This window comes from Pongo pygmaeus, chromosome 1 (assembly GCF_028885625.2).
Source record: "Pongo pygmaeus isolate AG05252 chromosome 1, NHGRI_mPonPyg2-v2.0_pri, whole genome shotgun sequence".
Classification (NCBI taxonomy): Eukaryota; Metazoa; Chordata; class Mammalia; order Primates; family Hominidae; genus Pongo; species Pongo pygmaeus.
In genome coordinates this window covers 146,207,011-146,219,686 of record NC_072373.2, presented here as the reverse complement: position 1 = coordinate 146,219,686, position 12,676 = coordinate 146,207,011, and the positions used below count along the sequence as shown (strand labels likewise).

The 12,676-nt window shown below is 35.3% G+C and overlaps 1 protein-coding gene across 7 annotated transcripts in view; it reads right to left on the bottom strand.

Annotated features, from left to right (window-relative positions):
• TTLL7 (tubulin tyrosine ligase like 7) overlaps positions 1–12,676 on the bottom strand; it is a 139,981-nt gene that overhangs the window by 63,432 nt on the left and 63,873 nt on the right. For all 7 annotated transcript variants that reach the window (XR_010124176.1, XM_054486901.2, XM_063653645.1 and 4 more), the window contains 3 exons: positions 12,119–12,335; positions 7,501–7,665; positions 3,236–3,394 (listed from right to left, as the gene is read on the bottom strand). Coding sequence is in view for 6 of the 7 variants with exons in the window: in XM_054486901.2 (XP_054342876.1) it covers positions 3,236–3,394; positions 7,501–7,665; positions 12,119–12,335 (541 nt within the window). In the remaining variant the exon portion in view is untranslated. The remainder of the gene's footprint in view (positions 1–3,235; positions 3,395–7,500; positions 7,666–12,118; positions 12,336–12,676) is intronic.

Below are 12,676 nucleotides of genomic sequence, written 5' to 3'. Positions count from 1 at the left end.
TGATTTCTGATTTAGAAGGTGATGGACACATTCCTTTATTTGTGATATAGTCTCAAGGAGAAGGAAATAGCTTGAAAACGGCAATAACATCCATTTATTATAGGTCAATTTGAGAAAGGGAGTTTATTAATCTATTACGAAAGCTCTAAGCATTTCCCTTTACAAGTGCAAAGAAAGGGTAAAGTTATACATTTTATGGGAGAAAAGTTTTAACCATACTGATTCAAATTTCTGGTGTTTATAATACAATTAATGACAGTGTTGCCACTATATGTGACATGGTTATAAAATAAACCAGACATTAAAGAACTGATGAGTCAGTGGTACATTGGAATGTTATCTGTCTTTGTAGAATTCCTCAGAGTTTCCATTCCAAATTTCAGTGTGGAATTGTGCCAGGCATATCCCTCCTCCAGGATGGTACTGAGGTCTTGGTATAAAGCCATCTCAGATCTCAATCTCTCTCTCTCTCCTTACCTATTTCAAATTTTTCCCTCTACTATAAGATAAATTGGTCTGTGAAGAGGTATACCCACACAAGATATTAATAATATGTGGAAAGGCAGGAAACCTTTTTCAATTTAGGTTTTCATTCAGGGTCGTTCTTGTTTTTTTTTTTTTTTAAGTTTTATGAGAAAGGTAAAGAAAAAAAATAAAACAAAAACCACAAATGGCTGACAGAAGAAACTAAAAATTAGTGTTCCACCCAGCCAAAATTCTCCTCTATAATGAGATGATGTATTTGGTTCTCATTTCCTACCCCAATTCTAAAACAGACAAAACATAGATGTTAAAGTCTCAAAATTCAACAGCTTGTAAATGCACTAAGAAATGAAAATTATTATAAAATATATTAAATTAGTAAACACTATTTTCAACTGTCCTAAAAAGTTTTATCAAAACAAACAATCACTTTTTCCACAAATTAAAGTATCCATAATAGTTTCTGCGCTCCTAAGTTGGTGCTGTTCCCTCTGCGCCACAGCCTTTCCCCACCCCTACTTTATCTCTCTCAGCCCCCAGCCCCTACCCCACCCTTATGTAGCCCTACAAACTTTGCTCAGGTGTTTCTTCTGTAAAGATTTTTTTTAACTCTCCGATACACACAGGTACAGAGAGATATTAATCATGCTACTGTTTCTGTCATTTCCCTTTTACCTACTAGTACTTATAACTATTACCATAAAATGCACATCTGAATAATGGCTACACCAGGGCAAGTATTCTGTCTTCTTGTATCCCCACCACCTAACACAATGACTATAACTTAGTAGGTTCCTGTTTAATTTAAGAGTACTTAAACTGTTGGTGGTATCTTCATACTCCACCCAATTTCCATGTTTTTCCTAAAAAAATGTTTTCTACTTATGAAAATTTGTGCAATTCTGCCACTAGCAATCAGTCCCTGAAATTATTCTGGTTAACTAAAAGTTATTACATACCCAGAAGCACCTTCTACCTTATTCCACTTGATGGCGCCAAAAGGTTTTTAACAATGTATATTAGACCCACTAAAATATCAGCAGGGAGCAAAACACAAGACAAGATTAAAGATTCTTTTAACTGTTTTAATATAACAAATGTTCATTATTCACAGCTCTTGGTTATTGTGGAGTGTTTTAATGGTTCTGATTAATCTAGAAACAATGAAGGAAAGAGTAAAGAATGAAGAAACATTCATGCAAACAATGGTTATTTTGAACCTTTTAAAATCCAGAATTCAACCATTCAGTCAATTCTGATTTAGCAAGCTAATGGAAAGCTCTAGTGAAGCAAATGTTTTTTCTAAAAAGGTAACTAAGATATCTATAAAGTCATTATTTCCTACTATCCTCCTTATGCATGTGCCTTCACTTTTTCCCCACTCCATCAATGACAAAAGAAAAGTAACAGGAGCAGAAGACAATATAGCTAAGAACAGGAAAGGACTGCTGCAGAAAAAGTAAGAAATCTAAAGAAAACTTCAGGCCTTAGCAAGATGAAGGGTCCATAGTGCATAGTCAAGTGTTTTCATATCCAAAGAACAGAGGAAGCAAAGGATAAGTAAAACTTCCTCACATTTATCTTATCTCTAAGACCCAGGCTGGAGCAAAATATGAACATCCAACAGAGAGAACTGCATTTCCTTGGAGACACAATACGTGTTATTGTTTAAAGCAGATGTGACCACACACAGGCACACACACACACACACACACACACACACACACACAGTCTTTGGCCCTCAAATTAGAAAAGTGTCATTTCTTTGAAATGTATTTTTAGTATCTTCATCTCACCCACCACTCATTCAATTTGCCTATGGAAACCTTGATATTATACACACAACTTCTAACTTATAAATCACTAACAAAAAGAGAGATACTTGATTTAAAATGAAAGGTAGTGGTTGACTACATCTTCTATAGCAATATGTTCCTGATCAAGTTTCCAGAACATGATATTTAAGCGGCCACAAGAAGGTATGTAAACCCAGATCAAGGAGCTTAAAGGGAACTGCTGGATGGGATCTTCTGGACCACGTGACTTCTAAGGTTTCTTCTGGGTAATATAAATATAACTAGCAGGAAAAAATATAAAAATTGTCAACAGAGATAATTTTTACTTTCTCCTTTTTACTATTCTGTATGTGTTACATGACCTTTTATCATCAAAGAAAAATAATGGTAACTCTCACCCTACCAGGGACTGGCAGCAAACCTGAAGGCATACAGTTGACAGTCTCCCTGAGGGAAGCCCCAGGTATATAACATGGCCTTAAAGGAGAAATTTACCACCTGGGGTATCGGATACTGAATCCTGATTAATGAACCAATTGGAGCCTCTCGGAGAGTTTGAAGGGGAGACACACTGAAGGCAAGATCCTGAAGCCCAAGCACCCACAGAGAGGAGAGACGCTATCCAGAACTCATGATGTGGTAGAAGCCAGGAGGCTGAGAAAATAGTAGAGCAAGTAAGCAACAAATCAGTAAAAGCACCTCCACACTTCAATCCCAAATACCTGGCCTAGAAATTCACTTGATGCTAATTTGGGAAAAGTAATATCAAACACTGTGATTCATTCTTAGAACTGTTCTAGTCCCTGAATTTTTATCCTCTTCTTCCCACTTATTCCATTCAGGCTTCATTCTGGACAGTTAATGGGACAACTGTGTTAAGTACACATTTTTAAAGCATTTATTTTAATACATAAGGACAGTGATAACTCTTCTTTTTTTCTTAAAGAATGCCTTACCTCCAGAAGCCATGGCTTTAGTTTTCTATCCAACAAAATATCAAATCCCAGGACTTCAAAGCAGACACTTTCGCTTCCTGGAGGTTGACCAGGTCTACACATTCGATACGCATGCAGGACATGAGGTTCTGCTACAATCAGGGTCTTTACCACCAATTCCTATAAGATTGTGATAAAAGAGGTGAAAATGCCTTTGTGTCTCATTTCATATGTGCAAACATAACCGGGGCCCACAAACTGGCAGCCTGGCCAAGCTTACAAAGCTCTGTGGCATCCAGCCCCTGCCACTGCTCTGACTTCATTCTTCACTCTTACCCCTGTCCACTGCACTCCTCACACTTGCTTTGGGTTCCTCAAGTAAGTGACACTTCTTCCTGTCTTAAGTCCTTTGCGTTAGCTGTTCCCTCTTGTGGAATACTCTTTCCCTATATTCCCAAGTCTAGCTCTTAGACATTCAGAGAGGCCTTCCTAACCCTCAAGTTAAAAGCAGCCACCCTTCATTTCTTACTGCACCACTACACACAGCATATAACCAGCTGATATTTTTCTTTTTACATTAGAGCAGGGTCCTAGTCTGACTTATTTATAACACCATTCCCAGTGCCTACAATAGTAGCTGGCATTTAGTAGATATCCAAGTAAATCTACTACTTTGTAAACAAGTAAAACAAAGCTGATAAATGTGGTTTCTATACGTTAAAAACAAGTAAGGTAGGAGCATATGCTAGCCCCATCCAGAAGAGATGAGGGTGATAGGAAGGAAAAATTCCAAGGAGAGTAAATTATTTCACAAACACCAGTATAGAAACTCCACTTAGATAAATGCTGAAAGGGCTGGAAGACAAAATCTATGAGAGTTGAGTTTCTTTATTCAGTGATGATTTTGTAGTGTATAAGTTTTATCTGAGAAGAGTGTCACCAATTAAAAGATTGGCTTTCAATATTTTCTGAGAGAAAACACATAATACTACTAGGGTGAGTTATTAACCCTAATTTTTAAAGAGTTGTTCTACTGAAGTTTCAGAATAAGCTGTAGGAGAAAAGCTGTCTCATTTATTTTTGCTCAGAAGACACTGTCATTTTAACTCCCTCTCTACAGGTATAGGCAATAGAAAAAGACAGTTAAGAACCTGGCTCTAAAATAGGCCTCTTGTGTTTCTTCCTGGCTTTGTAACTTGTTAGCTGTGCAACCTCAGTCATGTTGCTTAAACTTTGTGAGTCTCATTTTTCCTAAATATAATCTGCAAAAGGTTAATGTAAGAAAAAAATGAGATTCCATGTAAAACTCTTAGCATAGAGCCCAGAGTACTATTATTGTTACTGTTATTCTATCATTCCTCTAGAATTCCACCTTATATATCAGGTTAGACTCAAATATTCCACTACCTGGTGGAACAATATTTATTATATGGGTGATAAAAGGGAAGACAGAAGTTAACCTCACTGTTACCCAGAACCACAATCCAGTTCATATTTGGGAATAAGTATCAGATGTCCCATGAGAGGCTGTTTTCAAAAAATTTTGTTCAAGGTTAACAAATTCATGACAGCACCATAGCATATAAAATAAAAGACAAAAAGCCACTTTATATAAATCTTCTCCAATATTACTGAAACCACTTGAGAGCAGAAAAAGTTAAAACTTTGATAAGTATGTGTATGGAGTATGGAACAGTACAGGCTGAGAGAGGGGGTGGGGACTGATTATTAATCAACAGACCCTGAATTACAAATCTGTGTTTTTGCTACGTAGAAAATAACCTGTTTTTAGATTGTAAAGGCAAGTTTTCAGTAGATGTGAAAACGAGGAGTCATATAAACAAACACAAATGAAATTCCACTACTGTTTTTGAGAATTTACAACATACTATCACTGCTTTAAAATGTGATTTTTAGATTTATACCTTAGGTATACAAAAAGCAGTAAGGATAGTTTTTTTTAATGATTATACTCATTTTTAATCTCCATGGCTTGATTTTCTACTGATTTTTATTACTGACCAGAACAAAAGAACACAGCTCTGTTCTTCACGGAAGGTATTGATGAATGCTGCTTTTTATATATTGATAGTTACCTTTTAGAGAAATTGCCCCCCAAAAAGAGGTTATTAAAAATAAGTTATAAATTAAATTCAGGGAATTTGTAAACTAAGACATCAAGATAAAAATTTACTGCATAATTGCTTTCTCTACCTCCTCCTGTCATTCTCTTTTTATATTATCCCATTGATTCACCTTAAACAGTTATCTATGTAAAGTATACCAATTCTTAATAAAAACAGCCAATTTTCAAATAATTACATAAATGCAGAGAGGTGTCTGACAAGATAATTAAAATAAAAGTACTTGAAAAAGCTACATTTATTAACTGATTGTTTATAGATGATTAATATGCATTCTAACTAACATAGCCAAGAATGATGCAAAATTTACCCACCTATAGACAAGACCATGAAATGTGTCAGAGCTTAATAGGCCCACATTGGCTATGTTTGGGTCATATCTAAAAATTATACTTAAGGTTCTAACAGAAAGTTAATTTCCATATCCTCTCATTAGTATTAGTCTTGCTTATTTACCTTCTCTTAATTCAATTGTGTAGGAAAAACGCCACTTAAAACCAATACATGTAAAGCTAATGACCCTCATTATTCTCCCTGATTCTCTCTATACATGCCTCACCAAAGCAGCCCAACAGGTTCTACCTTTTCACAAACATGTCCCCAAAGAGCCAAATCCAAATGAGGGTTACAAATGTGTACAGAAAAAAAAGAATGCCAGAGGGTATATAAAACTTTCTTGGTCCCACTGAGCAACAGACCAAGGCATTGAATTATCATCAGATGGAAGATAGTATGATCTTCCATCAATGAACTATGGTCCAAAATTAATGAATTTTACCATTTTGATGCTTCTGACTCACTATGATAGTAAACTGTCATTAGAATGGTTTTTGGAATTTCCACAAAATTAGCCTTGAGAAAATAATTACATAAACAAATAAATGCAGCATTGTTATGATCCAATTTCTCATTTACATGCATTTCATCTCTCAGGAAGTTCTAACTGAAAGTTAACAAATTGGTGGATATCTGACCAAATCCAGATGACATTTTTGTTTGTTAGAGTCCCAACATTTTTAAAACTTTTGAGTCCATTGCCAACATTTAAAATCATTTATGTCATTTATGTCATTTACACATAATTTATCAACAAATTAGAAGAATGAGCCCCACTGGGCCTAAAATATTACTGGCACCAATAAGCTGGTGCTGAGTGGTGGCTACCTCCTTCAGACCTCTCCTGACTTTCAAATTATCACAGTTCCCAGAACATCCTAGTTTCTTCTATCCAGAGACCACTTCACTCCTTCTTACTTGTCTGACACCTAAGGACCTTTGGATTTATGGCCTGTGATATAGAAAGTAAGATAAAAATGTCAACAAACAAAATAAACAAAGGATAAATAGAGTCATGTGCCACATAACAGCATTTTGGTGTACAATGCATAGCATATTCAACAGGGGTCACATAAGATTATAATACTGTATTTTAGTGTACCTTTTCTATGTTTAGATATACAATTACAATCGCCTACACTATTCAGTACGGCAATTTTTTTTTTTTTTTTTTGAGACCAGATCTTGCTCTGTTACCCAGGCTGGAGTGTAGTGGCACAATCTTGGCTCACTGCAACCTACGCCTCCCGGGTTCAAACAATTCTCCTGCCTCAGCCCCCTGATTAGCTGGGATTACAGGAGTGCGCCACCACATCCAGCTAATTTTTTATATTTTTGATAGAGACAGGGTTTCACCATGCTGGCCAGGCTGGTCTCGAACTCCTGACCTCAAGTGATCCGCCTGCCTCAGCCTTCCAAAGTGGTGGGATTACAGGCGTGAGCCACCGTGCCCGGCCTAGTACAGTAATGTTTTGTACAGGTTTGTAGAGTAGGAGCCACAGGCTATACCACATATAGGCTATATGATAGCCTAGGTGTATAGTGGGCTATTCCTATTCTAGGTTTGTGTAAGTACAATCTGTGATGTCTGCACAATGACAAAATCACCCAAGGATGCATTTCTCAGAATGCATTGCTGTTGTTAAGCAGTATGTGGCTGTGTAATGATCTGATTTTTTTCTCTCTGGTCCTCTCAATTATAGGGAACCAAGTTCAATCAACTCTTAATGAACTTTCATGGCCTGACGATACTTCAAATTATTGCTGAGGAAAGACTGTTATAATTGTGGAATGGCATAATCTTACTGAAATATCACTCCAAAACTTAGCAACATCATGTTGATTTGCTTGAAGGAATTCTGTAAACCATTTGATGGAACGTTTGCTGCCTTTGTTCTCAGTTTCATCCCGTTCAAAACGCTCATTATGCTTGTTCACGGAGTAGTTTGTCAGATGCATGTATAACTGGGTCTGTAACAAGTAAGAACCAAAGTTGTTACCATCTATGACATCCTAGAACTGCGAAGTTTCAGAGGAAAAAAAGACACTCAAAGACTAAAGAAAGTTTTAAAGTTTAAACTACATAGATGAACAATCTCATGATTATTTAGATAATATCCCAATTAAATGGAATGGCACATTTCCCTTAAAAGGGTTGAGAATGTAATCATCTACAGAGTTACTTTACATATTATTCGAAATATATCTACCATTAAAAAGTATCAAATTAATAAGAATATAGAGTAATTCAAATGTGAAACTACATATTGCTAAGCAAGAAAAATGATCTGAGTTTGTTCTTGTTAATTTGTTTGTTTTTAATGTTTTTGGCTCTGAGAGTTTTCACTCAAATCTGTTTTGGGAAAGGAATTTTCTGAGAGAGCATTCTATGGCTTTTCAAAGAAAAATCAAAATGAAAACTCAAGTAAGTAACATAAGCCGAGAGGCAGGACTACCAAACACAACCTCTGCACGCCCATACTGACTGAGAGGCCCCTTTAGCTCGGTACCACAGTGCACTTAGAGTCAGCAGACAGAATGCACCACATAATACTGTGCAGGTGTCCAGTACCGTATCGTCCTCCATACTGGAGCTCTACGTTTTTGTCTCTTTATAATCTTACATTTGTTGATACTATTTTCCTTAAATAAACTTGAAAAAGAACCCAAAATTTAAAACTCCTCATAATTGTCAATTAATATATATCTAATGGCTTTTTATCAAGCTAGCACAAGCATTCATAAAAATCTATCTTTAATTCCTACCCTCCTCACAATCCTAAAGATTACTTAAGATAGCAATGTTACATCACAATTAAAATATACTTCATTCACATTATTATTATTTTGATTTGTTAATAGCCAACTATATTCATGTCATATTTTATTTTTGCTGCAGTTCCTTAGGCCTATGGTATTGAAATCTTTGAAGCAAGAAGGCAGAAATTACAATTTGAGGTACATGTTGTTTATTAATCCATGTGCCTACCACTGATTAAGAATTTATTTTTTTCATTCATTAAACAATATTTAAGGAACACCTATCTGCAGCAATCTCTGCTGGGCACTGTGGATACAAAGTCAACAAAGTAAACAACGGTCTCTATCCTTATGAAACAGGGAAAGTTTTAAATCAAACGATACTTAAAAGAAAAAGCATAAATCTTATGCTTACCTAATTTTAAGTGCTTAATTTAAAGAAAAAGGAAATTAATCAAGCTGAAGCATTTCCTGGTTTCCAAAATACAAATTTTCTTTAACTTTTAAAAAAGAGGTTTGGAAAATAATTTCGTAAGGAAGTCTTTACTTGGCAAGACTTTCTTAAAATTAATAATATTAATAAAAACACTAAGAGTCTAGTGAAAAATTAAGTAAGGGAACTTTGCATTTTTCTTAAACAGTATCTTTGTAAATGGATTGGAAATTTCACAACTTCACATTTACCTTGACAAAAATAGACATCTAAGCAGTTCACTGCCAGTTAGTCATTTGCAAGAAATAGAAGTGAAAGCAGCTATGAACCATATAGCAATCTGCAATGAGTGAAAATAATATAACCATAGCCCACCCTGTTTTTCAGCGTGCAGGCTTGATATAATAAATTGGTGTACACAAAATTTTTCAAGGATTGGCCAACCACTACATTGGTAGCAAAAAACAAATGTTTATTATATTTCAATGTTTGAAATTCTGTCTTATAATCTCCTTATATGTCGTTTATGAACATTTAATTCTTATAGAAATAATACAGCTCAATATAAAATACATGCTCACTATTTTAAAAATTTGTAATAGGAAGAAGGAAAAAATATGCAGTAAGCTGCCATCCAGAAACAACCAATGAGAGCACTTTGGTTTAATTCTTCTAGCCTTTTTTCTAAACTTATCTTTTACATAACCGTGGTCTCACTTTACAGACACTTCTGTATTTCACTTTTTAATATTTTCATATCTCAACCTAGAAATTCAATCATGAACTTCTAGAAATATATGAGTGATACTGACACTTAAGTATGAGAACATCCTTTTTCTATATATGTAAAAACCAAAGCCTGGAGCTTATGTGATTCAAGAGCACATAGCAAAATGAGACCTAGAGGCCACATTTCCTTTCTCTCAATCTCTCATTGAGATTAATCCCACTGGACTTAAGCTAATTATATACACATAGGACATTAAAATAAAGCACTTTATCATCTAAAAGAGCTTCCAAGTCTTATTCTTTCCAATACTATAAAAAGATCACTCCCACCTTACATATATATAATCCACTCTTACCCATGCCAATTATTTAAATTATAATCTATGTATTGACAAGTCTCAAATTATGTTTGTAGCTCAGAAATGTCTTCTGAACTTCACACTTATACTGTATAACCAAATGCCTACAGAACAGATCCATTTGGAGGTCACATAGGCCTTTAAACTGAATACATCTGCTTTCCACAAAACCTTTAATAGTTCCTGTATTCCCTTATCACAATGAGTAATACACCATCCATCAGATGTCAGAAACCTGAATTTTATTCTTGATTTCCCTTTCCCTTGCTCTCATTCCACAAATCCAGCCTGTGACCATATTATATCAATGTTATCCATGTTATCTTAAATATATCTCAAATCCATGCTCTTATTCTTGGTCCAGACCCACTGCTACTATTTCAATTTAAGTCCTTTTTCCTTCCATATATGGTCAGACTAGAGTACAACTTTACATATTATTCAAAATATATGTAACTTCTTGTCTCTCTTACTCTAATCATTCCCATCCATCTCCACCCCCATCTCACATTCCAGACCAGACCCCATCTCACATTCCTTCTTTCGTTTATGTAAAACCTTTTGATACTTCCTTTTATCTTAAGTTAAATTCTACAATCCTAGACAAGGCCTACAAAGCCTTAAGAGACCTGGCTTCTAGGACTCACCATCCTCATCTCTGAACAACCACTCCTTCTTATTCTATACTTTAGCCAAACTGACCTTGTCTGCTTTCTCCAGACATGCCATACTCTGTCTTACCTCTGAGCCACTCTTTTGCCCGGAGCTCCATCCAACACTACCCTACGCCTGAACCTGGCTAACTCCTCATTATTCAGATTTCAATTTATACAACACTCCCTCTCTAACCTTTATCTCCAACTGGGTTATGTGCCCCTGCTATGCACTGCCACAGCACCCTCAGTTTCTTAAACCATCACACTTACCATCAGATATTATAATTGCTTATTTTATTTTCTGCCTCCCCACTAGACTGTTGCTTCTGTGAAGTCAAGCACTGTATCTGTCTGGTCATTGTTTTTCCAAAATTAGCACAGTGCCCAGAATGTAGTAGAGTTCAAACATTACTTGGTGATTGGCTTTATCTAGACCGTATAACCTTTAATAATGTTTCTTTCTTTTAACTTCTTTTCCTGTGAAAAGTTTGACAGTTTCCTTATTCTTCCTTTGCCAAGTTTACAACATTTTTCATTTTATTGAACATAGTACCATTTATGATCAGCCATTATTTAATGTTGAAAAAATGACCACACTTAATGGAGTTAATTGTGTGGATAATATTAGGAGAAAACAATAACCAGGTATTTGACAAGTTGGGAAACAATTAATTGTAATTTTAACTATAGTTAGGTAATTCCAAAAATAGGTTTAGAGGTTAACTAAAGTTTAAGTACACATAATAAATTATAATTTAACTTTCATAAGCTACAAATTACAGTAATTATTTTCATGATAAATTATAGCTAGAACTTTTATAAATATGTTATGGCTGCACAAAAAAAGTCTTAATGAAAAAATATCTACACAAAGCTCCATTTAATAGGCTTTAAAATGCACACTGAAACTGCTCATTTGTCTCAACTTCACATTGGTCAATGTAAGTTGACAGCCTTACTTCTCTTTTATTGCAACAGAAATTAATAACTACTTTCTGATAACTTTTGCCTTTTCCTTTTCATATACTTTCTCCCACATTCAACATGATCACACCCTACATGTCATACAAAGCCTGCTCAAATGCCACCTCCTCCATGAGAAGCTGAACACAAACTGTCCCAACACAGCTCCAAAACACTTAATCTGTACTTCTCCATTGCATGTTAGTATTATTTATAATATAGTCATTTCTATATAGGGCCACTGCACACAGATGTTTGCTTTGAAATCCAGCCTTGTGCTCACAGCATCCAGAGAGGGTAATTTTTCCCAATTAGCCTTCAATTAGCAGATACCTTTATTTTCTAATGTCCACAAAGCTGCCTGTAAGTTAAAAGCAATCTTATTTATGCACACAATTCTTCCAGACCACAAAAACCTGAGAGGAGGAACTTTCATTCATACAATCTATATGCCTAATGGATGCTTTAAAAAGTATATGTTGAACAAATGAATGAAAACATAAGCTCTGTCTGGTATCACTTACCAAATTGGACTCATTAGGTGGAATGTACTTCTCTGTACCCATTCGCACAAGTCCATCATGGTAGAGAAATATTTTTAGTGGATCACACGATGTAACCAGAATATAAATTCGTAAGTCAAACTTGTAACCTTCCATTAGGAAAGGCTTTTCAATGTATTCTTGAACAATCAAATGATCCTGAGATGGAAGTTTGTCACCATTTCTTATCAAAGAAATCCTATGTTTAAAGAAAAAAATTAAATGAATGATTTGACATAGAGCAAGATGTTTAAAAAGTTATAGATATACTCAAATGGAAAATAGTGGAGTAAGGGACTCCAAAAGTCTGTCCCTCCACAAAAGCAATGAAGAGCAAAAGAAATCATAGGAATCAACTTTTTGTAACCCCAGAAACTAAGCAAAGGCTTGCAGCAAATGGAATACTTAACTAAGAAAAAAACAGCTGGATCTGTGTCAAAGAGCTTTGTAACATTTTAAGTTAATCTAGTCCCGTCATCCACTCCCAGCTCAGCAGCAGCCTTGAAGAGCCTCGTTTTCAATACCAGTACTGGTCCTGGA